The following is a 27,855-nucleotide window of genomic DNA, read 5'->3' on the forward strand; positions in this document are numbered from 1 at the left end:
ATTGCTCTCCGCCATCGATATGCAGCTCATTCAGTTTAGCGAAGTTGTAGGCGAGTGTGCGAGAAGTTGATAGTTAGCCTGCTGCTAAAACTTCAAAATAAACTACAATTCCCACAAAGACTGTTCAAACCCCTACTTCTTCTCGAGGAGCAACTTGTTTGAGCGCCCCAAGTGGTCACAAGATATATCGATCCAACAGCTTGGGAAGCTCGGCGAGAAAATAGAAAGCTAGGTTAGCTAAAGTTAGCATAAAGTAACCGAACATGGCCTTCAAAATAAAATGTTTGTGGCGTTAAACACACGAACTTTGTTCAGTAAATTCGAACATACGAATATAATTGCAATTAAATTATCACAGAAAACAACTTTCCTGTGTAGAAAATTGCTTCATAGTAACGTATTTCATACAATTAAAGAAAGGAAACAATTGTCACTACTTATTTCTAAAGGTCAAACCGGATGCGCTTCAGTTAGTTATATCTTACTTTGATAGAAAAGTGTTGGGGAAAAGTACCGTGGCTAAAAACTTCGAAAAAATGGAAAAACTAACTGTTGTCTCTACATTATTCATGAATTTGCTGAAAAAATAAGGAACAAACGCGATGGATTTGCCTCTTCTCTCCTCGAAGCCATTTTCACACTGACAATGGTTTGGAGGAAGGAAAAAGATAAACCCGATTTTCTCGCAATTCCATTGAAAGTAAATTTACTCATGGAGAAGGGAGCAGCGAGTCGGGAGTCATGAGCACAGGTTTGTGTCGTGGGAAGCTAACACTTATCTTAGCAGTATCTTTGCTCGCGCACTCCCATGTTGCGGTCAGTTAAAACTAAACAAATGTTTGTTTTTAGTTTATGAGGTGTGAATGAGTATTAAAGTATTCAACGGTCGGCAGCATCCACTTCATTTTTACGCAGGCACAGTTAATTACAGTTTTGCTCAATAACACCTTTCAGAAAGATTTTCAAAAGAGCGGGTTGGATCTATTGTGATGTTTTCTAAATACGTAGCCGTGCCTCAGTCAAAACCCCAGTTTGTGTTTGTTATAGCAGCCTCTGTCGCAGCTGGAGGGGGTTAAATCCTTTGTCCCAACACATCTGTCCTGCTGTTGATGCAGCCAGTCGAACTTAATAACTGTCACTTTCAGTCATGTTACACTTATTAACTGGTAATATCAGCTGGGAAAAAGCCTTTTGGTGATTTAATTTTACCAAATGATGTATCTAGCGCTGTCTTTTACTTTAGACAAAATTCCACCAAGAAACTGTCAGTTTAACGCATTTTCGCGTTTATGTGATATATTCATCACTAACAACGCGTTTTTCTACTTTGGCAATAATATTACGATGTGCTGACTAATTCGGCTTACAGCTTAAAGATGAAAAAGGGAAACAACAGTACGTTTTCTAACTGCTCGCCGCCGCCGTCCGCGGTGATTTTGTTGTTAATTTGGTGTGAAACTGTTGTAAATCTAAGTTTTCTAGCAGGAGGTATGCGCCGAATTGAAAGGTTGACCTTTTAGAACAGAAAAAAGCAAGTTAACACTTGGATTATTGAAGGCGTGCAGCGCTTTATAACCAGACAAGGGTTATATGTGGCGATTTCCGAAGGGAGTTTTTGTGGAGCGGTTTTTCGGTTCTTGGTCTTTTCGGAAACATCCGCTTGATGACTCCACAGCTCATGGTGTCGGCCAGCCGGGGAGATTCAGCCAGAAAAGCGAAAAATATGGCTGGCAATCTGAATTCACAGCTTTTTATTTGTGTGGGGGCTGTTGTTTCTGTTTTTAATACATCCCTTATTCCCCAGTGGGATCATGTCTTTACACATCTAATTCCAAGTCTGTGGATTGTTTCATAATGATCCTCCAGTTTTAGTCTGTTGTGGCATAAATGTTTTTTCCAGAGATGGATGAAAACAAACTGCCAGAAAACGGTGGAAACCAGCTGGGGAGAAACTTATCAGTTATCTCTGCTGTACATATCTTCCTGCTGCTGAGACTGAAAAGGAATATTGCAGCAGGCGTACCAAACGTGCCAGGCTCTCGGTGTATCTGACTTGAATATTTCACATTCACTGTAAAATGTGAGTTATTGAAATAAAATGGAACAAATCAAGACCAGTCAATGAAAAACATTACTTTGCAGACTCAATTAAATTCCATTTTAAAAATTCATCTGACACATGACCCGAGCCTTCTGTTCTTCACCTCTGACCCTTAAGGGTGACCTTCTGACCCCATTTAAACTCTAGCGTGCAGCTGTTGGTGCTTAGATCAGAGTAGACAGAAATGAAGCATGCTTTTATGTGCCGTTTGCTGTGCCCGTCATTTAAACTGATGCATTTTCTTTGTGTGTGTGTGTGTGTGTGTGTGTGTGTGTGTGTGTGTGTGCAGGTGTGAAGAAGCCTCCATTAGCTCCCAAACCTAAACTCCCCACCACCACAACCAAACCACCTATTGCCCCCAAACCCGGTCCGCTTTCCCAGTCCTTAGTGGTCTCCCAGACCTCCCCATCCACTCTCAAGAGGCCCAAACCAGCTGTTGCCCCCAAACCATGCCTTCCCAAATACGCCGCCTCCGCTCCGTCTGTCTCAGCGCTGCCTCCCAAACCCACCAAACCCCTTAATCTCTCCCAGGAGCACCAACGGGCTTCTGATGACAACCTGTGTCATCTCAACTCCAAGAATGGGATTTTCCCGGAGACCTGCGGACGTGAATCGGATTATATTATTTCCACCTGTTCCTGTGACGGGCTCGAGGACTGCTCGCAGGAAAACGAAAATCCAGCCGAGGCCGGAGCTGACTTCGAGCCAGAGGCGTTGCAGAACGGCGTTTACACAGAGGGAATGCCGAAAGAAGGAGGGGAAAACCAGGAGAGGGCAACAGCCGTTGATAAGGTTGGGCGGATTAGCAAAAAGCCAAGGGATAAACCTCAGAGACAGAGACACTTAGACCGGGGATTGGCTAACAAAGAGAGGACCGAGGAGCGGAGGGAGGAGGAAAAACATGAAGTAGAAGCTGTTGCAGAGGCTGTTGTTTCACATGATGCAACGCTGACGGAGGCACGAAGGACAGACCTGACAGACTCTACGTCAGCCTGTGATGTTGCAGGCAACATCAACGTCTTGACAAATATCCCTTCTCATGATCCCTCTGCAGCATATGTCAGTAATTCATCTCTGTTCCAGTCTCAACCCGATCTACAAGTCCCTGCTGCTCCCAGTAAGCCTCTCCCTGTCCCCCACCCACGTAAACTCAGAAAGCCAGCCCTGGTGAGGCAGGATGGAGTGGAGGGTGGTGTCCAGGATCAGGTGGCAGAGGATCAAAATTCAGGGCATGAAATGCAGGAAGCTGAGGGAAACCTGAGTCTGCCTGGTCTTCCTCTCAGGTCAAAGGGTGAGGAGCTCAAACGGGACACGTGTGAGGACTCAGAAACCCTGACAGATTTGTGTTTGGGACATTTAGAGACTGACGTTCCTGTGCCGCCTCCCAGACAGACCTCCCTCTCGCCCTGTCTACACAGAACTGTCTACTCTCCGCTAAATAAAAACACCTCCTACTCCTTAGATCTGCTGTCCCAGCCCGACTGCGAGAGCCTGCAGGTGGAGAAGCAGCAGCTGCAGGAGGACGAGGAAGACGTGTACGGTGACTTTGAGCGGTACCCGATAACTCACAGCCTCCCCAAACAGATCAGACTGGGCTCCCCCCCTCCGATGGCCAGTAGCAGGAGATCCTTCTCCAGTGAGGATCATCAGTCACCAAGGTCACCGCCGAGGAAGCCTCAGAGGCACAGCCTGCCCGCACCGCCCCCACCCTCCATCTGCCCGCCTGCTCCTCCACATGCCAGCACCCCGATGAGGGAGCTGCCCGCACCTCCTCAAGAGAAAACTGCCTGGCGCTTCGCGCGACCTTCTGTGACTTTTTTCAGCCGACAGATGCCCACCAGGAGTAGCGTGCCACCAAAAGGCCGGGCCCCTTTGCTGGGGGGCAAGCAGAGGGCCCAGTCCTTTTCTGCAGCCGACCTGGCAACCCGGGCCAGCTCTCAAAAGAGGATCCTCTCCTTCCGCAAGCTGCTGGAGCTCCGGCTGTCCGTGAAGATGCTGCCCAAGCTGCTGGCCAAGGGGGGGCAGTCCTTGGACTGTACCAGCATGGATTCAAACGGGGGGGGGGAGAGCCTGGTGAGGCCCAGCAGCTGCATAGAGGATGCCAGTATTTGTGGAGACGGTGTGGAGGAATCGAGGGAGTATGAGAACATGCCGTTGTATGAGGTGATCCCGGAGTACATGAACCTGCCGTTTCACAGCGCCAGGCCGGGGTGGTCACATGATCTGGAGGACGCAGATTCAGACATCTACGAAGTGCAGGACCCCTGTCACGGATGCCACGAGTATGAGAGGTAGGCACACTCGCAACTCTGCTGGCTTGTTGCTTTTGAACATAGGGTCACGTGTTGTATAGACATTTTTACTTCTTTGAATTTATTAGAGATGTTTTGTACTGGAGGAAAATGTCCAAGTAAAATCAAATTTAGACGCTTTGGAAAGAAATTTTTTTTCTTTTTGTGTTTCTGTTTCTTAAAGAGCAAGTTACACCCCCAAATCAACTTTTTTTTTGCTGATAAACTATATAAATGAGTGTCTAATCGTGCTGCAGACACATGTATTCAATAATTTGGCACTTCAGTGCATCTTAGTTAAAATTTAAATATTCTGCCTAAAACTGTCAGCGATGCACCGTCGTCAGGCAAAAATTCTGCACTGTATTTGAATGTAAATCTGCCACCGCTATTGGCTAAGAGGTATGCTATGATGTTAGCTGGTACATTATGATGTCACAATGCCATTGTGAGCCTGTGTGTGTGTGTGTATTTGTTAGCGGCTCCGCCCTCTCGGTCTGCCAGGCAACAGCATTTGTTGCATTTTTCAAACAGGAAGTGGGAGTGAAGTAAATTTCTTGTAGGGGGTGACTTGCTCTTTAAAGAGCAAGTCACCCCCCCCCCCAAATCAAATTTTTTTCGCTGATAAACTATATAAATGAGTGTATAATCAGGCTGTACACACATGTAGTTGATATACTTTGGTTATCTTGACCCACCGCTTGCTTTTTTTATAAACAGTCCCTTTAGCGAACGCGTCTTTAATGGACGTCTGTCTCTGACTGCTACTAGCCGTTTTAGCCTTGGAGGTGGAGGGTGCAGATCGAAGCTTGAGACATTCTTGGCAATCCAAGACGTGTTTTCGGCTGAGGTGATGAAGCAAGTTGCTGGTGTTACCCCCGCCGGCTACCACCGTTGCTCGACAGCATTAGCATGTAAAAGTTGTTTGCTCCACGTCCGAACTTTTAAACCCAAAAAACCTCCAAACAACGGACGTGGGTCCTCTTTTTGGAATAAATTCTTCTGCATTCGAAGTTTTCATGTCGCCGTGACAGCTCCCGCCAGCCACCATTCTTGGTTTCACCACGCCGTGGTGTTTGTGTGTAGCAGTGAAATGAGTCCCCGCTGAAACACTTTCCTACTACGAACATTCTGTACGTTGTCTAAGCCATTCACCGGTATGTGAAAAATTCATATAATCACCAGAATAAATACCGGTTGTTAGTATGAACCGGTTTACTGCCCAAGACTAAGTTGATAATTTGGCACTTTAGTGCATCTTAGTTCAAATTTAAATATTCTGCATAAAACTGTCAGTGTTGCCCTCTTCAGGTAAAAATCTTCACTGCATTTGATCTGCCTATGCTAATGGCTAAGTAGTACCCTATGACGTTAGCTGGTGCCATAAGATATCACAATGCCGTTGTGAGCCTGTGTGTGTGTATTTGTTAATGGCTCCGCCCTCTCGATCTGCCAGGCAACAGCATTTGTTGCATTTTTCAAACAGGAAGTGGGAGCGGAGTGAGACTCTGATAGGGGGTGACTTGCTCTTTAAGAATGATTTAATTTGTCTTTGTATGAGATGAAACAGTTTGAACTGGAAAATGTCTGAATATTCAGTGTAGTTGAAGATTTTTGCTCAGAACAAGGAGAGAGAGAGACTGCTGCCTGTGTTTGAGTAAGTGAGGGATAAGAGCAGCAGGAACCATCGTGTGCGACGGACAGGTACAGGTGACTCCAGCCGTTTGTGCTTTCAAGATTATCAAAGTCTGCATCTGAGCCGTCTGATGATTTGAATAGAGCATTGATGTGCAGCGGGTCGGCGTGTTTTCCTGTAAGTTATTTTCAGTGGCCAGAGCAGGAAATGTCTGAGAATCACAGCAAACGCCACACAGGGAAAAATATACCTCCAGCAACCACCAGCCTTCTCCTGTTCAGTCTAACCGCCCTCGCCCTGCGTTTAGCCTCTTCCTAACCTCATCGCTCCTTCGTTTTCCTTCTCTGCTGCGAGTTTGTGAGAACATCTGTTCACATCCCAGATAACACATCAAATTAAGGCTCATTTTAGAATATTCACACGGAAAAAGGCTCAGAAGGAAAAGAAAAGCTTAAATAGATCAGGGGCGACGGGACCGAGTTTTAGTAAACGGTTAAATAATCCGGATGATTTATCGGAATGATGAGGAAATTTAGGAATAAATAATGACAAAGCCTGCTCAGGCAGCGAGCAGGTCTGCTTCTTGTCCCGACACGAACACAAATGGATTCACCAACATCTTGTTGTTGCCATAACGTTTTTGCCTCTGTCTGCGTTTTTTGTGTTTGTCTGCAAAAACATCTCGTGAAGCACTGAGCAGGTGGTAATAACTCTCAGAGTCATCAAAAGTGAGCAAAACTCCGTTTTACAGATGCTGATCCAAACATCTAACAGCTGAGGGTTGTTTACAACGTCTACTTACTGAGCTGCTGAAGGTCTCAGTAGAACGTTTTCTAGGTTTGGGGGAAATAAATAATGTTTAGATAGTAAATAATGTTCTTCATTTTAATGTGTCTCATCTTTAGTTTCATAAGTACTAAAATTTGATTTCTAGAGACAAATTTTCTCTTAAAGCACAAACTTTTATTATAATATCCCAAAAAACATGATTAAAGCATATCTGCTCTGTGCTCAAAAAATGGTAAATTGCCTGTATTTGAAATAGCACCTTCTAGAGTCCTGGAACCCCCCAAGGCGCTTTACAACACAATCATTCACACATTCACACACACGTTCACACACTGGTGGGGATGAGCTACGATGTAGCCACAGCTGCCCTGGGGCGCACTGACAGAGGCGAGGCTGCCGAGCACTGGCGCCACCGCTCCCTCCGACCACCACCAGCAGGCAACGTGGGTTAAGTGTCTTGCCCAAGGACACGACGACAGCGACAGGCTAGCGGGGCTCAAACCTGCAACCTTCCGATTACGGGGCAAGCCCTTAACTCCTGTGCCACCGTCGCCCCTAATACGTTTTTATGATTGATTTGGTTTGGAATGGGCTCCTGATTTTAACTTTTAGCTTAATAAAACTTGATAATTGGGTTTTTTAAAGAGCAACTCACCCCCAAAACAACTTTTTTTTGCTGATAAAACTACGTAAATGAGTGTCTAATAGTGCTGTAGGCATGTGTAGTCAATAGTTTAGCACTTTAGTGCATCTTAGTTCAATTTAAATGTTCTAGCAAAAACTGTCAGTGCTGCACCATCTTCTGGTTAAAAAATTAGCACTGCATTTGAATTTAAAGAGCAAGTCACCCCCTACCAGAGTATTACTCCACTCCCACTTCCCGTTTGAAAAATGCAACAAATGCTGTTGCCTAGCAGACCGAGAGGGTGGAGCGGCTAACAAATACAAACACACAGGCTCACAATGACATTGTGACATCATATGGTACCAGCTAACATTCTAGGGTACCTCTTAGCCAACAGTGATGGCAGATTTAAATTCAAATGCAGTGCAGAGTTTTTACCCGACAACGGCACAACACTGACAGTTTTAGGCAGAAAATGAAAATTTTAACAACAATGCACTAAAGTGCAAAACTGTTGACTACACGTGTCTGCAGCACGATTAGACACGCATTTATATAGTTTATCAGGGGAAAAAAGTAGATTTGGGGGTGACTTGCTCGTTAAACTTGCGCAGGGGTCGGCAACCCGCGGCTCTTCCATCCTTCTGACGCGGCTCTCTGTGCTTGTAAAATAATGAATGGATATTTAAATAAAATGCTTTATATTTTATCGACAGACGGATTGGTTCGGCATCTGCAGTGATGCGGACGCTGAGCCGATCTGTCGTGGGGAAGAGGGAGCTGAGCCAGAAAGCCAGGCTCTCGATTTACCGGTCGATCTACGTCCCAATCCTCACCTATGGTCATGAGCTTTGGGTAATGACCGAAAGAACGAGATCGCGGATACAAGCGGCCGAAATGAGTTTCCTCCGTAGGGTGGCCGGGCTCAGCCTTAGAGATAGGGTGAGGAGCTCGGACATTCGGGAGGGACTCGGAGTAGAACCGCTGCTCCTCCGGATCGAAAGGAGCCAGTTGAGGTGGTTTGGGCATCTGGTCAGGATGCCTCCTGGACGCCTCCCCGGGGAGGTGTTTCGGGCATGTCCTGCCGGCAGAAGGCCCCCGGGTCGACCCAGGACACGTTGGAGAGGTTACATCTCCAATCTGGTCCGGGAACGCCTTGGGGTCCTGCCGGAGGAGCTGGTGGACAAGGCCGGGGAGAGGACGGCCTGGAGCTCCCTAATTGGGATGCTGCCCCCGCGACCCGGACCCGGATAAGCGGAGGAAGACGACGACGACGGCTTTATAATTTACTGCATATATTTTACATCTGTAAGCCAATTCTAAATGTAAAGATCGTCTGCGTAAACCTGAACCGGTCCAACCCGGTCTTACTGTGAGACCGGGTTGACGGGCCACCTGCTTGTGAGTAATCCGACGTCTCTATAGGAGCTTTCTGAGCTGAAGAGGATGTGAGCTTCTGGACTTTTCCCTCAGACAGGCTCCTGGACGCGTCGCCACATTGGAGACAGGAACAAGCGCTATTCAGCCAAAGTTTCATCATCAGGGAACATTTTCTAAGCGCCAAGTCTCTGAGAGACCGGGTTTGGAAAACATGCTTCAGTGGGAGGAATCTTCCCGCATGACTCTGGTTCTGCGACGCGCTCCAAGCCCCTCTCCACATCTTCAGCTTGCTGTGCACCGTACGTACGCGCTGACAGCGAGCTGCGCTGAGCAGTGTCCAGCTCAGATGTTCTGATGGGAGTCTCTTCTTGGGTGATTTAGCTACATCTGCGATGTGCGTAGAATAAAATATCACTTCGTCTGCATGCGTCGGGGTAATTCTTTCTATTCTTTCTCCGTCAAAATAAACGGTCAAACACGGGAACTCTCCGGTCAACACGAGCCCTGCCTTTAACTGTTCTGTTTTCTTGTGAAAATTGTTGCAAAGAGATGAAATTAATGTGGATTAACACCAGAGCCAGACGCGCTGGGCCGTTATCTCCGTCACTGTAAATGAGGGGAAAACACATCGATCGGATCCTTTTCTGACCTCCCCCACCTACGAAGTTTAATTACAACAATCTAACGAGACAGAGCCGGGATTTGTATTCTGAACAGTTTAAACATGTTTTAAAAAGAGACGAGTGTGACAAACGTGGCATCTGCTCAGTAAAACCACTAATGAGGTGAAAAACATCAACATATTGTAGACGGGCTACAACTTCTGGATCCATTTTATACAAATCGTTTAATTGATTATCTTCTGTTGAAAGATAACTCGACGTGCACGAGCGACCGGTATTGGCTGCTGTCACCTGTTGTGATTGGTTAACTTACCTCACTTTAGAGCATTTTTTTGTGCTCTAATGACTTTAACGTTAGAAAATTTAAACATTGGGTAAGGGTTAAAGCAGCTCTCTGCTGCTGTGGCTCCCAGTGTTTTCTTTACTGTGGGAAACGGGTAATAATGGCTCTTTGATGGGAACAGGTTGACGACCCCTGACCTAGAGGTACACTTTGACGTTAGCTGGTACATTATGATGTCACAATGTCGTTATGAGCCTGTGTGTGTATCTGTTTGTTTGTTAGCGGCTCCGCCCTCTTGGTCGGCTAGGCAACAGCATTTTTTGCATCTTGCAAACAGGAAGTGGGAGTGGAGTAAGACTCTGGTAGGGGGTGACTTGCTCTTTAAATGTATTTTCGTCTAATTTTTTGTTATTAGAAATGTTTTCTGCATTGCCTGGCAGCATTAGCAGCAATAAACAGCTAAAGGGACTAATAAACAAGCTTAACTTACAGTAATTCTCTATTCTTCCTATAAAAATGAAAACAGAGCTCACATTTAGGTTATGTGTACTTGCTGTCAGCCCCCCACCCCGGTGGATCCTGTTGCACCCTGGAATAAAAATCCAAAGATGTGATCTGCTTCTTAATTCTGCCTTGAATGCAGATCTGGTTGTTTTTCGTAGCAGAGACAGAAGCAGGAGAGAAGATCTGTGGTGTTTCCCATCCATCTGAGCCTGTTAAGTTTATGTAAGCAGCCTGGAGCTGTAAACAAGTGGCGCTCTGTGTCCAAGCCTCCGCGCTGGACAAGGCCCGAAGGACAAAGAAGATGAAAAAACAGGAGAGGAAGGGGGTTGGAGTTCAGGTAAAAGAGATTCTGGAAGGAGAATTTTCACTTCCTTTACCCAAAACCCACCTGACTCATCGCTTTTCTTGCAGAGAGGCAAAGGAAACCCGGGACACTTCAGAGGTTGTAGATGTGTCAGGTTAATCCTGTAGATGAAAACATTAGCGGCACCAACATGCTGCTGCTTGTACCGAGCTGGCAGACGGCGGCGCGTTTGTGGGGAGAGCCGAGTCTGCGTGTCGGTCGACTGTCAGCAGCAAGATAAAAACCCTTGGTGCACAAATACAGGTTTACATGGCTCTGATGAAAGAAAAGGAAGAAACAGGCCAATTAAATCCCACATTCCTCTTGTTTTTCATTTGTTGCTGCTGCTATGATCTTTGTAATGATAAATCACCTAAAATAATACATAAAAACACCAAAGAAAACGTATTAAAACTTTTGGTTGTAAAATGAAATCAAGAAGTAAATAATGACTAGTTCAAGGGTTTTTGCTCTGTTTTATGCTAATCTGTGACAAAACATCTCCAGTCTTATTGTGATTTGATTATTAAAGGGACTTTACAGAGTTTAAATTTTTATGCTCGTGATTGCCCCCTCAGGCCAAAAGCGTAACGGCAGCTTCAATAGTAGGCTCGTGCACGAGGCGCACATGCTGTACGTGCACACTCCTTAACGAAAATAACAGCTGAGACAGTCCCGTGTGTGTGTGTGTGTGTGTGTGTGTGTGTGTGTGTGTGTGTGTGTGCGTGTGTGTGTGTGTGTGTGTGTGTGTGTGTGTGTGTGCGCGTGTGCGCGTGTGTGTGTGTGTGTGTGTGTGTGTGTGTGTGTGTGTGTGTGTGTGTGTGTGTGTGTGTGTGCGTGCGTGTGTGTGTGTGTGGCCCGGAGGACAGGAGAACGTGCAGCTAATTAATTAAATAATGTGGTTCTGTAGCTTTCTCTTCAGCACAGCCGACAAAGGTTTATGATGGGTCAGTCCTCCTGCATGCTCAGATCATTCCCTTCCCTTGCTTGAAAAATTGTTCCAAAATGAAAGTTGAACCCACATCTTTTTTATCTGTGAATTCAATGCCGTTCGGCGAGTCTCAAATAAAAATTTGGGCATCTTACTGTAAAAAAATATACCATTAATGTAAAAAAGAAACTCTAAATAAACTATGTTCACATCCAGAATCAAACACAGGTCTTCTGCATGAGAGTCAGACATCTTACTAGGTGAGCTAAAGCGCCAGTGACGTCCTTTGTATCTGTAACATTTATATCCTTGATGACAGCTGAAACAACGTTCAAAGAACGGTTCGGAGTGAAAATGGCTATTTTGTTGCTAATTAGCAGGAAATATCTAGAAGAAAGTTCTACAGAAAGTAGCTAAGGGTCCTCAGAAATGTAGCTAGCTTTGTCACTAGGCGTTAGGAACAGCGACAAAGTGGCACTGCCTCTCTCTCTGCTGCTAAAGCTACGGATAGCAAATGCTACGGGCGATGCCTGAGCGTGAACGCGCATGAAGCAGCCTGCTCGACCCGAGCATCTCTCTTTTTCTGTGATTTTACAGAAAAACAGGCAATCACAGTAAAAATGCCAGGGCTCATTCTACAGGACCAGGGCATTGCAGGAGAACGTATGAAGAAGACATTTATTATTTCTATACATGTTTTGGCTGTCACACTTCCATAACGCCCTTTTAAATAATGTCATATTTCCTCAAACCGCAAGGACTCCAGAATTTCCAAGATTTTGATTCAGTCGACCACAAGAAGGTTTTTTTCCACTTCCTGTCCACCAGATCCCCAAACACTTTGTCTCTCGCCTCCTCCACTGTTTAGTTATTCTTTCTTTTTTTGTCTCAGTCGTTGTGTGATTTGTTTTTCTTTGTGAACACGGTGGTTGGTGAAGAAGATGGTGAATTGGATCTTGTTCTGATAGTTTAAACTGCCGACCTCCTTCCTGTTTGGGTTTTCACTCACATCCTGTCAACCTCGGATCCTCCACGTTCTCCTGTTGTGGGATAAATGTTTCTGTATTACACAAGCTTTGTTTTACCCACGCAGTGTTTTCCTGAACACACACTCTCTGCTGCAGCCCGGCTCTTTTACGTTTCACAGATAGAAACGTTTTTCTCTGAGGTACACGACTCTTTTTCTCACTCGTGTTTTTGGTGTTTCCACGAGCAGCGGCTGGCCGAGGGAGGATGTCCACTCTGAGGAGGAGGAGGAGATGCACAGCTCAGACGAGGAGGAAAACAGCTCCACCTCCAGTAAGGAGCACCTGGACGAAGCCGACAGACAGGTAATTAAAGGGGAATTCACTCATTTGCTGGCTCACCGTGTAGCAACGAGGTGGAAACGTTTGCTCGTGTGGCTGAACATTGTCAGGCTTGTTGAATGATAATGACCTGCACTTGTGTAGCGCCAGAGGACTTAAAAGCGCTTTACACTACAGCGTATCATTCATCCATTCATACTCTGATGGTGATGAGCCACAGTGTAGCCACAGCTGACCTGGGGTGCACTGACAAGAGCTGAGGCTTCTGAGCATGGGCGCCACCGGTCCCTCCGACCACCACCAGTAGGCGGGGAGGGTTAAATGTCTTGTCCAAGGACACAACAGCATAATTCTCTGCCGGAATCAAACCTACAACCTTCCGATCACTGGACAACCTGCTCTACCGCTGCCCTGATAAGCCTGCATAGGTTTAAAAAGTTCAGATTGTAGAAGAGCGTCACGCCGTGAGTTGGGGGAGGTTAGGACCCAAGGTGCACACCCAGGATGACACAAGGCAGGAGTAGTGAAAAGGTAAAAATCCTTTATTTAGGGGTAAATCCAAAAGGCTGGAAGCCAAAAACAAAAATCCAAGAATCAAAACCCTGGGAATATCCAAAAACACAAGAGACCTAGAGAAAATCCAAATACCTAGAGAGGGGGGCGAGACAACGCTGACACAAACAATGTACCGACAACCACACAGACAGGGTTATGTACACAAGGGCTGGGTGAGTAGGGAATTGTGCACAGGTGAGACCAATAAACAGAGGAGGAGCACAACGGAGCAAGGGAGGAAACCAGACCTGAAAATGGGGAAGGGAGCAAAATGAACTAGAGAGAGAAAACAGACTAGATAAAACAGTTAACAGAAGACTAATGATAAAAGGTGTCTAAGAAAAACGTAAGGGAAACCTAGAGAGCCTGGAGGGGGCTGGGGACACACAGGGACGCTGAAACCTGGGGGGAACACCGGGTAAAAAACCTGGAGTGGCCTGGAGAACACAAGGAGGCACACGAGGAGGGATGCAGACAAGGAGACACATGAGGGAGACACAGGACGCAGACCATGACAGAGTTTGGGTCAAATGTGTGTTTGTGTACAAAACTCTGCTAAAATGGTCGTGTCTCTAAAATTTAAAGTGTTTATGTTTATGTATTTAGCAGACGCTTTTGTCCAACGCGACTTACAAGTGATAATCGGCATGTTGCCCTTGAGGCTAACAACAATAACAACAACAACAACTTGACATCAATCATGGAGAGGAGGGAACAAGGAGTGGACAGTAGAGAGGGGGGACGGGTGCAGGGAGGGTGCTAGTTTAGAAGATGCTCTCTGAAGAGCAGGGTCTTCAGGAGTTTCTTGAAAGTTGAAAAGGAAGCCGCTGTTCTGGTAGTGTTAGGAAGGTCATTCCACATTTGTGGAACGATGCATGAGAAGAGTCTGGATTGTCCTGAGCGTGGTGTCGGCACTGCTAGCCGACGATCCTGTGATGACCGGAGCGGCCGGGCCGAGACGTAAGCCTTTGCAAGAGGATTCAGGTAGATGGGAGCCGTACCATCTCGGACTTTGTATGCTAGCGTTAGCAATTTGAATTTGATGTGTGCTGCTAGCGGTAGCCAGTGGAGCTCAATGAACAGAGGGGTGACGTGTGCTCTTTTTGGCTGATTGAAGACCAGACGCGCCGCTGCGTTCTGGACCAAAAGTGCAAAATATCCTTATAAAAAATGTGGTTAACTCATTTAATCAATACATTTGTAGTGGTCTCTAGTGAATGAAGGCTTCCTAGGTCGTTCTCTGGGGAATAAAGTTACAGTGCACCAGTTTCAGGAAAAAAAGTTTGTTCCGCTGCCCTCCGTCGTCCGTGACAATGGAAGACAGGCGCTCAGCTCGCTCCGCTGCTGGATGCTAAACTAACAACAGCCTTCCCCGTAGTGAGTCAAGATGGATGAGTCCATGAACGTTAAGTGACAGTGTGACGTAGATGAGTTTCACCGTCTATTTTCTATCAGTAGCTAATGCAGCTAACTGCGGGGCCCTCTGCCTCAGCGGTGGTGGTCCACTGTGGCGGCGTGGGCGCCCCTAGGGAGTGCTTAGACGGTGATGGGGGTTTCCACCCTCCCTCCCTGGGCGCCCTGGGTTGGTGCCTCTGCTGCTGCTGTCGATCAACTACTGCCGAGGCAGATGGCTCACCTGATGGCGTGTCATTCATTACCTAACCCATCTGAACTCAGCCTAGTTGTGTGTGTGTGTGTGTGTGGGGGGGGGGGGTTATACGGGGTCATTTTAATCTGTAAAGCACTTTGAGCTGCATTCTTTTTGTATGAAAAGTGCTATACAGATAAAGTTTGATTGACTGAGATAGGTGTAGGAGACTATTTTCATGTTCAGCCTGCATGAAACAATCAGAGTGACCCGTTATAATCATTTAAAAAAGGATTTTACTCAACCACACAGTTAAAAAGAAACTCGCTGAAACACTCAAATGTCAACTTTAGACATGAGATAGTCCGTTTTATCGGGCTAATATTTACATTTTTTATATATCGGCCTTGTCTGATCTTCCTCTTGGCCGATCTAAAAACAGGCACATCCACGGGCATCCCGGTGCTGCTGCAGCATTTTAATTTAATTGTTTATCTACATTCCTGTAAAACAACTGCTCAATAAATGCTCCAGAACCTAAAAGTCAGCCGAGCTTTCTTTTTATTGACCTGATTTATGTTCAATACTTAGTTTATTGATGTTTGATTACTTTATTTGATTTTAATACTGAGCACCAAATTTAATATATCAAGAGTTGTTTAAATCCCATGTTTAAAGCATCTGCTGCTGCTATAGGGAGCCCATCTGCGTCCAGACCACGGAAGAACGAAAACGTGAACGCGAGTCAAAGCGGCTAAAAACGCGTTTTTCTAATCCCGCTTGTTGTGGGCCACGGATGGTGTCCATGAATTTTAAAGACTCATTCTGATGCCAAGAAGGTGCTTATATTCAAATTTGTGTGAAAATACTTCCATGACTAAAAATGTGAATTAGCGAACTTTGAATCCTTCTTTCAGGAAGCAAGAACCATCATCAGTCTGGCCATGTGGTAAGTCGCAGCTGCGCTGGGGAGAGGAGGTTCTGTGGTGACGACGTTGTGCCCATGTCTGATTTGTAGTCATAGTAATTACGAATTTTTACAAGCTGATAATTCTCAAAGTACGTGACTGGCGTGGATGAAACACACGTCATTACTTTTCACTTAAATTGAAGTACAGCATATATGTGATCCAGGGGCGTAAGGCAAAGCGGGTTAGAAAATAGCTCTTTTAGTCCCGCTGATGTGCATTTTATTTTTTCGTTCTCCTGGGGACCCATGAGCCGACCGGAAAGGGGCGAGACTTATGGGCCATTCCCATCTGTACCTGGTCGGCCCTGCCCGGATAGCTCCAGTCGGCCCCAGCCTGGCCCGGTTGATTCCACACATCTTTGCTTAGGAATGCACTCAGAGACATTATCAGCTTCTGGGTAATCAGCAAGATAATGAATAATGATGAATTGAGCATAACTTAAGCCCATGTGGGCTGATTCTACCCACCAATCAGATGGAAGGTGTGAATTTGCTGACTGATAAAGCTTGGTTTATGCTTGACGCGCCCACGAGGTCGGCACGACTCCGCCACGCCCCTCTACCGCGCCTCCGCACGGCCCAAACTTTCCGCACCGCCCACCTATGTTTTCTAACCACGCAGACGGTCGAACACGGAAAAAAATGGTGGACTGGCAAGAACTAGTATGGCGGAGGTTGGTAAATACAGACATTTGTATGATCCAGATCTCAGAGATCACCGTGATCAACATGTTGTTAATAATTCTTGGAGAGAAATAGCTCGCACTGTCGGAAAAGACGAGGACGCTGTTAAAAATGCTGGAATGCCATGTTGTAAACAGTCATTTCTACTTCTACTATGGTGTAGTGTTGGATGCATGCCGTAGAGCTCCATGCTGCCCCCTACAGTTTGGGAGAATATTGGCTCACCGCAGAGACAAGCCGCATGAACCATAAACGCTGCGAGTTGTGAAGCGCGTTCCATCCGCGAGCCGCATCACCGCGCGGAAAGTAAATGCGTCAAGCGGTTTATCAGTCAGCAGTGGGTGTGTTGGCCCTGGTCGGCCTGAAGCAGACCACCTCAAACAGAGGGCTGACAAACAGTCTCGCTGCACCCTGAAAAAAGGCAGGCCACCAAGATACATAAGCGAGCTGTGCTATCCGGGCCGGGCCGACCAGGTACAGATGGGAATGGCCCATTAGGCTCCCTATTAACATTTTAGCTTGCAGAATAGGCAGAACCGTCTAGATGATGTAGATAAAAATCTGCTCCAAAAATGGCCGTTGGTATCAGGAAGAAAAAGAAGCTCATCGGTGGATTTCTAGTTTTGATCTTTTTGACATCTTTCTGTTTAAATCTGTTTGTTTTTTTGCAACTTTTTTCTCTTCTTCTTTGTTTTATAGCTTCAGTTCCCCCTCCTCCCCCTACTTTTAAACTTTTTCCTTACGTTCTACTTTTTATTACATTTGTTTGTTTTGGTTGGGCAATGATGGCACAGGAGTTTAGTGCTCACCCTGTGACTGGAAGGTTGCAGGTTCGAGCCCTGCTCAGTCTGTCGCTGTGTCCTTGGGCAAGACACTTAACCCACCGTGCCTGCTGGTGGTGTTTGGATGGACCGGCGGCGCCTGCATACGGCACACTCGCCTCTGTCTGTGTGACCCATGGCAGCTGTGGCTACAGTGTAGCTCATCACCACCAGGGTGTGAATGAGTGAATGACTGGTTGGGGTGGTCAGGACTCTAGAAGGTATCAAATACAGACGATTCTTTTCTAGATGTTTAAAAAACGTTTGTACTCTTTTATTTTTACGTTTGCTGTTTCGGCTGCAGATCCGGAACATCCGATTTGGATCTGGAACAGTTTTTTGTTTAGTAAAATAGTCTCTTTTTGAGTGTGTGTGTGTGTGTGTCCTGAAAGAGTGGCAGGATCAGGAATAGCTCGGTCACTCACTGAGGCTTTTTTTTTCCTGTCTTCGTCCTGTGTGACCCTCTTCATGATCCTGTCAACACTTGTGTCTGAAGCCCATCAAAGCTCCACAAACACACACCCAGATAGGACCAGTAGGACATCAGGGGCCAAGGCCCCAGTCCAAATTAAGTCGCAGAGAGACCGCCCCGTTAGCATTCAGCTGCAGAGAGACACAAAAGGTTGTTGCTGTGCTGCACTCCCACAGAACATCGATATTATTTAAACACCGGGCCGTGGTTATCATGGTGATCTGCAGCGAGGCTGTGAGTGATCCTCCTTCTGTTTCCACCCGTTTCCAAAGTCGACTCACTATTTTTGTTTCCCGTCTTTCAGCAGGAGGATGAGAGGAAGAGAAAGAAGGTGGTGCACATCGCCCAAGAAATCATGAGCTCAGAGAAAGTGTGAGCTCTCCTCGACACAAAATCCAGATTAGCATCGGCTGTAAATATTCGTATTTGGCTGATTTTTACTCTTTCATCAGGTTTGTGGACGTCCTGAAGCTCCTGCACACAGTAAGTGTCTTATAAGCACGCTACTGACTGTTCTGTTCTTAAAGCTCACTTAAGATCTGTGTGATGCTCTTTGGGCTGCAGCCGGCAGGATGATTCCTGACCTCAGACACGGTAGTGCAGAAACGTCTGCTTTGTTTTGTTTCTTATGGCTGCTGTGCACGTAACCCATACAGGCGAGTGGCGGATTAAGGTGTGTGTGTGTGTGTGTGTGTGTGTGTGTGTGTGTGTGTGTGTGTGTGTGTGTGTGAGACCTATCTTCTGTAATAGTTTCACAAGTTGTCGATGTTGTCAGGCTGTTGTCTCCATCTCACCTGTTTAAAACCTCCCAGGTGTGTCCTGCTTAAAAAAAGTTTCATCACAGAGGAAAAGTTTGTCTTTAATCCCTTAAAGCAGCAGAGTTTTCCCCCTTTCAAGGTTTATATGTCTTTTTTTTTAGAAATCTGTAAAAGTGGTCGTCATACCTCGTACTGTGATATAATGTAGGCATCTCCTGTCCCATAGAGCCCCATGCAATTTGAATTGGCCATCATGAATGATAAATGACCCGCACTATTGACCCTTTGCACCGACGTCACCTAATCACGTGGGTCCACCAGCATGTAAACGGTGAGCGACACGAGTACTAGACAAAGGGAACAGCATTCCTTCAACTAGTCCATGCCCAGTTCAGTTATCAGAAGGAGTAGCGCATCTAGCGGGGGCTCATAGAGAGCGGTACGCTAACTAGCTTAGCAACGTTAGCTTACGTTCTCTCTGCAGCTGTTCATCGATGTAAACATGTTGCTGACTTTGCCTGAATTCACCCCTCTGGATTTATAACTTTATGTTATTAACAGCGTTTCACTTTACACCAAAGCTGATTGTTAGAAAGTCCGGATCCCTACCAGCTTCTGTTGCTGGTGGTGGTACCGGGTTCAGCTGCTGCTCTCACACCGGAATGAGAAGATCTCTGAACGCCGACGCTCATATAAATAAATAAATAACGTCATTTTAACACACGTAATCATACATCAGAGCTTTAGGCCCTGTCCACACGTAGCCGGGGATCTGCCAAAACGTAGACATTTTTCTACGTTTTGGCCTGTCATTCACACGAAAACGGAGTTTTTTCACACGAAAACGGATCTTTTTAAAAACTCCGGCCAAAGTGAACATCTGCGTTTTCTCCGTTTTGGGTGTCTGCGTGTGGACGGACAAAACCGGAGTTTTAAGGTCCGCAACGTCACTTTCCGCGACAAAAAAATGCTGACATCACGTGTGCGACCTGTGTTTACACTAGCCGACAGCATGGATGCCCTCAGAGCTGCGCTCGCCTTATTAATTGTCCAAGTGCTTTTTGCTTGTTTGTTGTTGCAAGCGGAATTACTGCTCCTTGCGGAAGACCACAGACGAAGGACGAGGTTAAGAACGGGGGAAGTACTGCCGCCTACAGGTCTGGCATGTCCTTAACAACGTATTTATCCGGGTACGTGTGGACAGAGTTTTTATTTAAAACGCGGTGGTGTGGATGCAAGTTTTTGGAGGGGCGGATATTCGTTTTTTAAAAAATCCGGCTACGTGTGGACTAGGCCTGAATATTGTTAATAATTATCTCGCTTTACACTACAGTGGACGGAGCGCAGCCTCCGTGGTGAAATACACGTCCATCAGGATTATCAATAACTAGTATAAACACATCACATTTATCCCTGTCCCGGTCTTCCTCGTGAAATAAATGAACGTTAATCTTACCCGGTAAAAACACGTTCGCCGCTAATCTGAGGCCTGCTAGTCCGCTTGATTGATCGCTGCGGTTCATCTCCGTCCTCAGTCTCCATCAAAGTTATTAAAAACAAAACGAGTTGAGTTTACGTCCTCGTCTGTTAGTGCAGCCGACCACGCAGCAAGCTAAAACCATTTTACTGTCACATCATCTCAATAAAAGTGATAAAAGGCTACAAACTGGCTTGTTTTGACTAGCTTCACTGGAGTTTCTACGGGTGTAAACGGTCTCTTTGCCGTCCATCATGGCGAAGGGGGCAGTCACATGAGTGGCGTGACGTCACGTGCAAAGGGTCAATATGGTGCCTTTCTGAGTCAGAGGACTCCAACGTGCTTTACACTATAGTGTTTCATTCAGCCGTTCACTTCCTGGTGGTGATGAGCTTCATTGTAGCCACAGCTGCTCTGGGGCACACCAACAGCGTCAGCCAATAACGTTACACATCCACTTACTACAGACGTCAGTCACAGAGCGTGCACGAGCATTTGAGGAGGTACCTTTGTGGAAAATTAAGTCTTTAAAACCATATATAAATAAACAGGACAATGTGACAATAATAACTGAGAAGCAGGAGGGCTGGAGCACTCAGATGAGCACAAACATTTGAATAGGTGCAGACAACAGAAACTAGCATTTCAACACCTATTCTCTGGGACAGGGCGGGCATTTCCTGCATTATACCACAGTACACGATAAAACAATTACTTTTATGGGTTTTTAAAATTTCATACATAATTCCTGAAAGGGCAAAACTCCGGATAGCAGCTTTAATGTCCACGCTAATAAAAAAGCGATGACATTTGTTTTCGTTAACTTAAGACTTGTATACAGGGCTGTAGAAGGTAACATGTCATTAGTAATTAAAATATGAATTAATGCTGACAAATATTTTATTGTTTTTATTAGGGATGTTTATTGGTGAAATTCTGGCAATACAATATGCATCACGATACGGGGGAGACGATACAATATATCACAATATATTGCGATACATTCAGCCAGACAATAGTAGCGATTTTTTTAGACTGAATCTATTGTAGGAAATTTCAACAAACTGTCCAAACTGATACTTAACATGTTTATCGTGATGTATCTGAACCATAATAAAGAGATTTACATTTCAACAGTGGAAACAAAACCCACTGCACACTGCTGCCAACTAGAAGTCGGCGTTTGAATTGCACCAAAGGAAATAAATACACAAATGTTTGCATGTGAATTCTTCCCAAAAGTCGATACGCGGCTTTTGAATATCGATATAATATTGCAGGAAACAATATCACGATATATTGCCATATCGATATTTTCTTACATCCCTAGTATTTATGCATTTTTCTTACAAATTCATTAACATGGATTCTGCAAGCGCGCACTAAACCCGAGAGAAGAAGTTAGAAAGTTGTGAGTTTAATATGAAACAGGATTCGTGTGCGCAGAAGCATCTGCACGAGTGACGGGGCTAAACACTGTATTAAAGTGGAAGTAAAATTTACTCTTTTCTGATGCTGTCCTCCATCAAACTGTTTAAAAATACCAATAACTATTTAGTTGTTGTTTTTTGCTACACTTGCCATTACGATGTTTTTCACCCTTTTTTGGTAAACAGTTTAAAATATAGGGACTGGTGTGTTGTTGTTTTTTTAACTTTCTTTGTTTATTTAGCCAGAGTAAGTCCATGTGAGATGAGCAGAGTAATCAACTAAAATGCTGCTTGGAAATGACCACATTCAAAGATATTTAGAGACAAAATATTTAGCAGGAAAAAAAATAGAAAAACATGAACTCTGCTTCAGCTGCTTCACCTGTCCACACGTAGCCGGGGATCTGCCAAAACGTAGATACGTTTCTACGTTTTGGCCTGTCATCCACACGAAAACGGATCTTTTTAAAAACTCCGGCCAAAGTGAAGATCTGCGTTTTCTCCGTTTTGGGTGTCTGCATGTGGACGGACAAAACCGGAGTTTTAAGGTCCGCAACGTCACTTTCCGCGACAAAAAAAATGCTGACATCACGTGTGCGACCTGTGTTTACACTAGCCGACAGCATGGATGCCCTCAGAGCTGCGCTCGCTTTATCAATTGTCCAAGCGCTTTCTGCTTGTTTGTTTTTGCAAGAGGAATTACTGCTCCTTGCGGAAGACCACAGACGAAGGTCGAGGTTAAGAACGGGGGAAGTACTGCCGCCTACAGGTCTGGCATGTCCTTAACAACGTATTTATCCGGGTACGTGTGGACAGAGTTTGTTTTTTAAACGAGGTGGTGTGGATGCAAGTTTTTGGAGGGGCGGATATTCGTTTTAAAAAAAAACCCGGCTACGTGTGGACTAGGCCTGAATATTATGGCCACCAGCCTGGCCTCTTCAGGTGCAGGAGCCAGGATCAGCCAGCCCCGGTGATCAGCCAGACACCACCCCTCCTCCTCCTCTCCTCCAGGCTGCTGAGGAGCACAGCTGAGATGAATCCCACTGACGACCCACACCTGGTATAAAAAGGCTGTGCCTTCAGCAGTCTGGGTGGCAGCAGTGCAGGGGTTCTGCTGTCCTCCAGACCTCAGAGTTTGGGGTTCAACCCCTTCGTTTTGATGGGTTTTAACTCTGAGTTGATGAGTTTTAAAAAGTTAAAGCTCTGAGTGATCCAGAGGGATCGTTTTTAAGGTTAACTTGGTGGTGCAATTTAATTGACTCTGGTTTTAAACAACTTCTGTTCGGTAGAGCTTTTAATAGAAGTTTTAACTCATTCACTGCCATTGACGACAAAAGTCGTCATTTTAAATCCAAACTTTGAAAATTGCTGGCAGCAAAGGGCTTTACTGACCAGGAACGTCTGGCAGTGAATGAGTTAACCAGGTTTTTAATGTTAACCTTTTTGAGAGTAATTTTGTTTGGCGCATTATTTTAGTAATGCTTACCATCTGTTTGCGCGCTTGCTTTTAAACCTTTTGACAATTAAACCCAATTTTAAATTCGCTGTCATTTTAATGTTACCCTTCCTTCACATTTTAACGACACGTCGGGGTTGTAACATAAATGGGGGCTCGTCCGGGATTTTAAACTACATCAGACCCCTTTATGTTGCAACCCCGACATGTGCTGTTAAAATGCGAAGGAGGGGGTAACCTAAGAAACATGACGGTGAATAAAAATTAAGTTGCTGCCGACACCACCGGGTGTCAAACCCACGTCAGCACATGGCAAAACAGAGATGGCAGGCGCATTGGTAACATAAGAACACTGAAATGAAAAGAATTAACATACAGATAATTAATTATAAGTATTCAAGATTACATGTGTGATCAAACATTTAACTTATCTTAACCTCTGGGCCATCTTAGCTACAGCAACTGACTCACCTAAGACGCTGTTGTTGGCACATTTTGTTGTAGCGGGTGTGGGCGGAGTTTCACTTCAACTGTTTTATTTCCAGGTATAAATTCAGGCTGACAAAAATAACTCTTATTTAAGATAAATGACATCTCGATAGTGCCGACGGTAATATTTTATCAAACACTGTGCCTACCTTTTGTTCTCAAAGGTTTAAAATAGCATGATCTGGAACCTTTAAGGACACTTAATAGTTAACAATACTTAGAACATTAACAAAGGGATCCTTTTATTAATGCTTAATAATGCACTAAATGTTAATAAAGTGACCCTTATTGTAAAGTGTTATCAAATCATTTTTATGAAATAATAAAAGATTCATGTGTTTTAAATGTTTCCACCCTTTAGATGCAACTGAAATACTTGAGAACCTAAAGTTTGAATGGGATTGACTTTTCAATACAAAATAATAGTTAAACTTTTCACTAAGCCCATTGCAGCCGCGGCGTTACGGGTGGGCCTACCGGGCCTGGGCCCACCCACCTGCACACTGGCCCACCCCATTATAGCCGTGAGCCGCTTTGACCAGCAACCAAAGTCAAAGTTATTTTTCAACAGAAGATAATTAATAAAACACTTTGTATTAAATTTACCCAGAAGTTAGTGTGTCTGTGCCTAAAATAAGTTCATGTTATTCATCTTGTTAGTGTAATTTCCATAATAGCGGAGCAGGTGCGGATTTTAGACGCGTCACGCATGTCTCCGTTTAAACATGTTTAAACTGTTCAGGTGGGCTGGATGCTTTGCTTTTACTGGAAGATGGATTTTTTTTAAATGTCGGAGATTTTGCCGCATGAATAATCGTAGAATTTACTGGTGTGCATGTACCCTTATGAACGAGTCCTACATTGAGAGGTAAATATTAGAAGTGCAGGTAATGCATTCTGGTGCCGGTCCACTTAACGCACGGGTGTAGACTAAATATAAATGAAAAATGAATGCCAGAATGCCTAAAAAAGACATTTTAGTAAAAATAACAACAAAATGTTTAAAAGTGTCGCCCTACATCAACAACATGCTGTTTTTACCAGCTGACTGTTGGATTGTTGAGGACATGAAGGCCTTTATTCAAGTTTACTCCGAAAGCGTTTCCTCGGGGGAACTCCAGGTGGCGCTGAAGGCACTGAATCAGAAAATCACTTTGTGATTAGAGCAGTATTAGTTTGTCCGAGGGAGGGCGAGACTTGGAGCCCTGTCCAAGAATTAGATCACACTCTTCTGACCATGCAGCAGCTGTTTCCTCAGACACACACACACAGACCTACAATCCTCGCTCTGTGTCTGTGTGACGTTTGGGTGGACTATGAGACAGTGGGTCAATCAAACTCTTCTGCTTCTTGATGTTTTTGAGTTAAAACATTTAAATGTGATGAGTTTTGTTGCTTATGCCAATTAAACCTACAAACGTGTGTGTGTGTGTGTGTGTGTGTGTGTGTGTGTGTGTGTGTGTGTGTGTGTGTGTGTGTGTGTGTGTGTGTGTGTGTGTGTGTGCGCGCGCGCTCTGGGTAATGCCAAAGTGCTGAGTCATGAAAGGAGAGTTTATGAGGTGATGATCCCCCCAGTCAGTTTTGTGTGTGTGTGTGTGTGTGTGTGTGTGTGTGTGTGTGTGTGTGTGTGTGTGTGTGTGTGTGTGTGTGTGTGTGTGTGTGTGTGTGACTGTCGGCTCTAACCTGGTGTGTCTCTTCAGGACTTCCGAGATGCTGTTGCCAAGGCGACTCGACAGAACGGGAAGCCGGTGGTGGATGAGCGGGTCCTCAGTCAGATCCTGTACTACCTGCCTCAGCTGTATCAGCTCAACAAAGACCTGCTCAGGGAGTTGGAGGAGAGAGTGGCACACTGGTATACACACACACACACACACACACACACACTTCAGGATGTCTATGACATCTCTTTAACACCTTTAGACACCGGTATGGTGGCAGCTGAAAGGACATCGTTTATGGTTTATATTGCATCATATCTGAATTATACAGAATCTTTTATTCCTAAATAAAAAATTGCCATTCTTCCTAAAAATAGCCTATCTGAAGCTAGCTCCGCCCCTTTAACGTGATCATCCTCGTAGATATTTGACAGTTATTGACATGTAGGGTGAGACTAAAACTGATCAGCAAACATCCCTCTGGTCAGTTAATCAAATGATCTGACCAAGGCAGCGGTTTCTGTCTTACAGGAGCGAGCACCAGAGGCTGTCGGACATATTTGTTCAGAAAGGTCCGTACCTGAAGATGTACTCCACCTACATCCGCCAGTTTGACAACAACGTGGCTCTGTTGGACGAGCAGTGCAGGAAGAACCCTGCGTTTGCTGCAGTTGTCAGAGAATTTGAGGTAGATTTCAAATCTAAAATGAGCTTTTGGTATATTTTTGTTACAAAATTTAACTTGTGATTTTAACAACAAATCGTGTGTGTGTGTGTGTGTGCGTGCATGCGTGTGTGTGTGTTCTCAGATGAGTCCGCGGTGTGCAAGTCTAGCTCTGAAACACTACCTGCTGAAACCAGTACAGAGGATCCCTCAGTACCAGCTGTTGCTCACAGGTACAAACCTCTTCTCCAGCCGGTCAAAGGGTCATCACATCAGGCAGCAGGAGAATCAAATTAGGACTCAATCTGGATTAAAATCCCTGTGTGATTTCACACGGCAGTGCCCCCTAGTGCTCGGTCAGGTTGACAAACTATGGTTTTGAACTGATTTTATTTGCTTGTTTAGTGGAATAAAAGAGGCCGTCTGCACCCGATGCACCTTATTATTTTATAAATGAGCATTTCAGGCTGTCCCTTCAAGTTCTGTGTTGTCTTTTTTCCGTCTCGAGTTTGATGTTACTAACATAAATGTTTTCACGTGACAGCAGGTGAAGATTTAAATGATCAGGTAAACATTTAGGTTAAAATTAGGGATCGGGTGTTTTAGCCCTCGAGTCCGAGTCATTTGATTTAGAGAATCTGCCGATACCGAGTCCCGATCCGATACTTTCGATACGTAAAAAAAGAAAAACAAGAAAAGGAAGAAACAGTTCCTGAATGTTCCTTATTTTTTATTTAATTGCCTTTTTATTTTAATTTTTTACAACAGATCACTTCTGTGAGGTAGCTGAAACAATCAAGTAATAAATAACATCAATTATTCACTTTGGGACTTTATTGCAAATATAAAAAGTCTAATATAAAAACAGATCGCACTTCAGCTTAAAATACCTGGCAGGGGTCTATTTAGCCTCGGCCCCCAAAATGCTTAGATACGCCCCTGGGCATGGGACGGAGTTCTGAAGATGATCTGAACTGTATCAACTATATAAATACTACATGCTGATAAAGTATTGCTTTATACAGGTACAAACGTGTAGTGGGATCAATCTACCTACATTTTATTTTTTAAGAACTTTGTTTTGTTTTCTTGGTTTTTATTTTCCTATCTTCCTGTCCTGTCTGTCTCTGATTTTCCTGTCCTGTCTGTCTCTGATTTTCCTGTCCTGTCTGTCTCTGACCTTCCTGTCCTGTCTGTCTCTGATTTTCCTGTCCTGTCTGTCTCTGATTTTCCTGTCCTGTCTGTCTCTGACCTTCCTGTCCCGTCTGTCTCTGATTTTCCTGTCCTGTCTGTCTCTGACCTTCCTGTCCCGTCTGTCTCTGATTTTCCTGTCCTGTCTGTCTCTGATTTTCCTGTCCTGTCTGTCTCTGATCTTCCTGTCCCGTCTGTCTCTGATTTTCCTGTCCTGTCTGTCTCTGACCTTCCTGTCCTGTCTGTCTCTGACCTTCCTGTCCTGTCTGTCTCTGATCTTCCTGTCCTGTCTGTCTCTGATTTTCCTGTCCTGTCTGTCTCTGATCTTCCTGTCCCGTCTGTCTCTGATTTTCCTGTCCTGTCTGTCTCTGACCTTCCTGTCCTGTCTGTCTCTGACCTTCCTGTCCTGTCTGTCTCTGATCTTCCTGTCCTGTCTGTCTCTGACCTTCCTGTCCTGTCTGTCTCTGATCTTCCTGTCCCGTCTGTCTCTGATCTTCCTGTCCTGTCTGTCTCTGATCTTCCTGTCCTGTCTGTCTCTGATCTTCCTGTCCTGTCTGTCTCTGACCTTCCTGTCCCGTCTGTCTCTGATCTTCCTGTCCCGTCTGTCTCTGATCTTCCTGTCCCGTCTGTCTCTGATCTTCCTGTCCTGTCTGTCTCTGATCTTCCTGTCCTGTCTGTCTCTGATCTTCCTGTCCTGTCTGTCTCTGACCTTCCTGTCCCGTCTGTCTCTGATCTTCCTGTCCCGTCTGTCTCTGACCTTCCTGTCCTGTCTGTCTCTGATATTCCTGTCCCGTCTGTCTCTGATCTTCCTGTCCCGTCTGTCTCTGAT

General features: G+C 45.2%; 2 protein-coding genes across 3 annotated transcripts in view; one reads left to right on the forward strand and one right to left on the reverse strand.

Moving 5' to 3' along the window:
* vezt (vezatin, adherens junctions transmembrane protein) overlaps positions 1-109 on the reverse strand; it is a 24,973-nt gene extending 24,864 nt beyond the window's left edge. For both annotated transcript variants that reach the window (XM_070543612.1, XM_070543582.1), the window contains exon 1: positions 1-109. This exon is cut by the window's left edge and continues 34 nt beyond it. In XM_070543612.1, the coding sequence (XP_070399713.1) occupies positions 1-2 (2 nt within the window). In that variant the 5' untranslated portion in view covers positions 3-109.
* A 431-nt stretch (positions 110-540) lies between these two features.
* fgd6 (FYVE, RhoGEF and PH domain containing 6) overlaps positions 541-27,855 on the forward strand; it is a 38,685-nt gene continuing 11,370 nt past the window's right edge. The window contains exons 1-8 of the mRNA XM_015962398.3: positions 541-751; positions 2,391-4,392; positions 12,723-12,837; positions 18,208-18,275; positions 18,356-18,386; positions 25,214-25,365; positions 25,703-25,859; positions 25,981-26,068. Of these exons, the coding sequence (XP_015817884.3) occupies positions 742-751; positions 2,391-4,392; positions 12,723-12,837; positions 18,208-18,275; positions 18,356-18,386; positions 25,214-25,365; positions 25,703-25,859; positions 25,981-26,068 (2,623 nt within the window). The 5' untranslated portion in view covers positions 541-741. The remainder of the gene's footprint in view (positions 752-2,390; positions 4,393-12,722; positions 12,838-18,207; positions 18,276-18,355; positions 18,387-25,213; positions 25,366-25,702; positions 25,860-25,980; positions 26,069-27,855) is intronic.

Source organism: Nothobranchius furzeri, chromosome 1, assembly GCF_043380555.1.
Source record: "Nothobranchius furzeri strain GRZ-AD chromosome 1, NfurGRZ-RIMD1, whole genome shotgun sequence".
In the NCBI taxonomy this organism is placed as follows: Eukaryota; Metazoa; Chordata; class Actinopteri; order Cyprinodontiformes; family Nothobranchiidae; genus Nothobranchius; species Nothobranchius furzeri.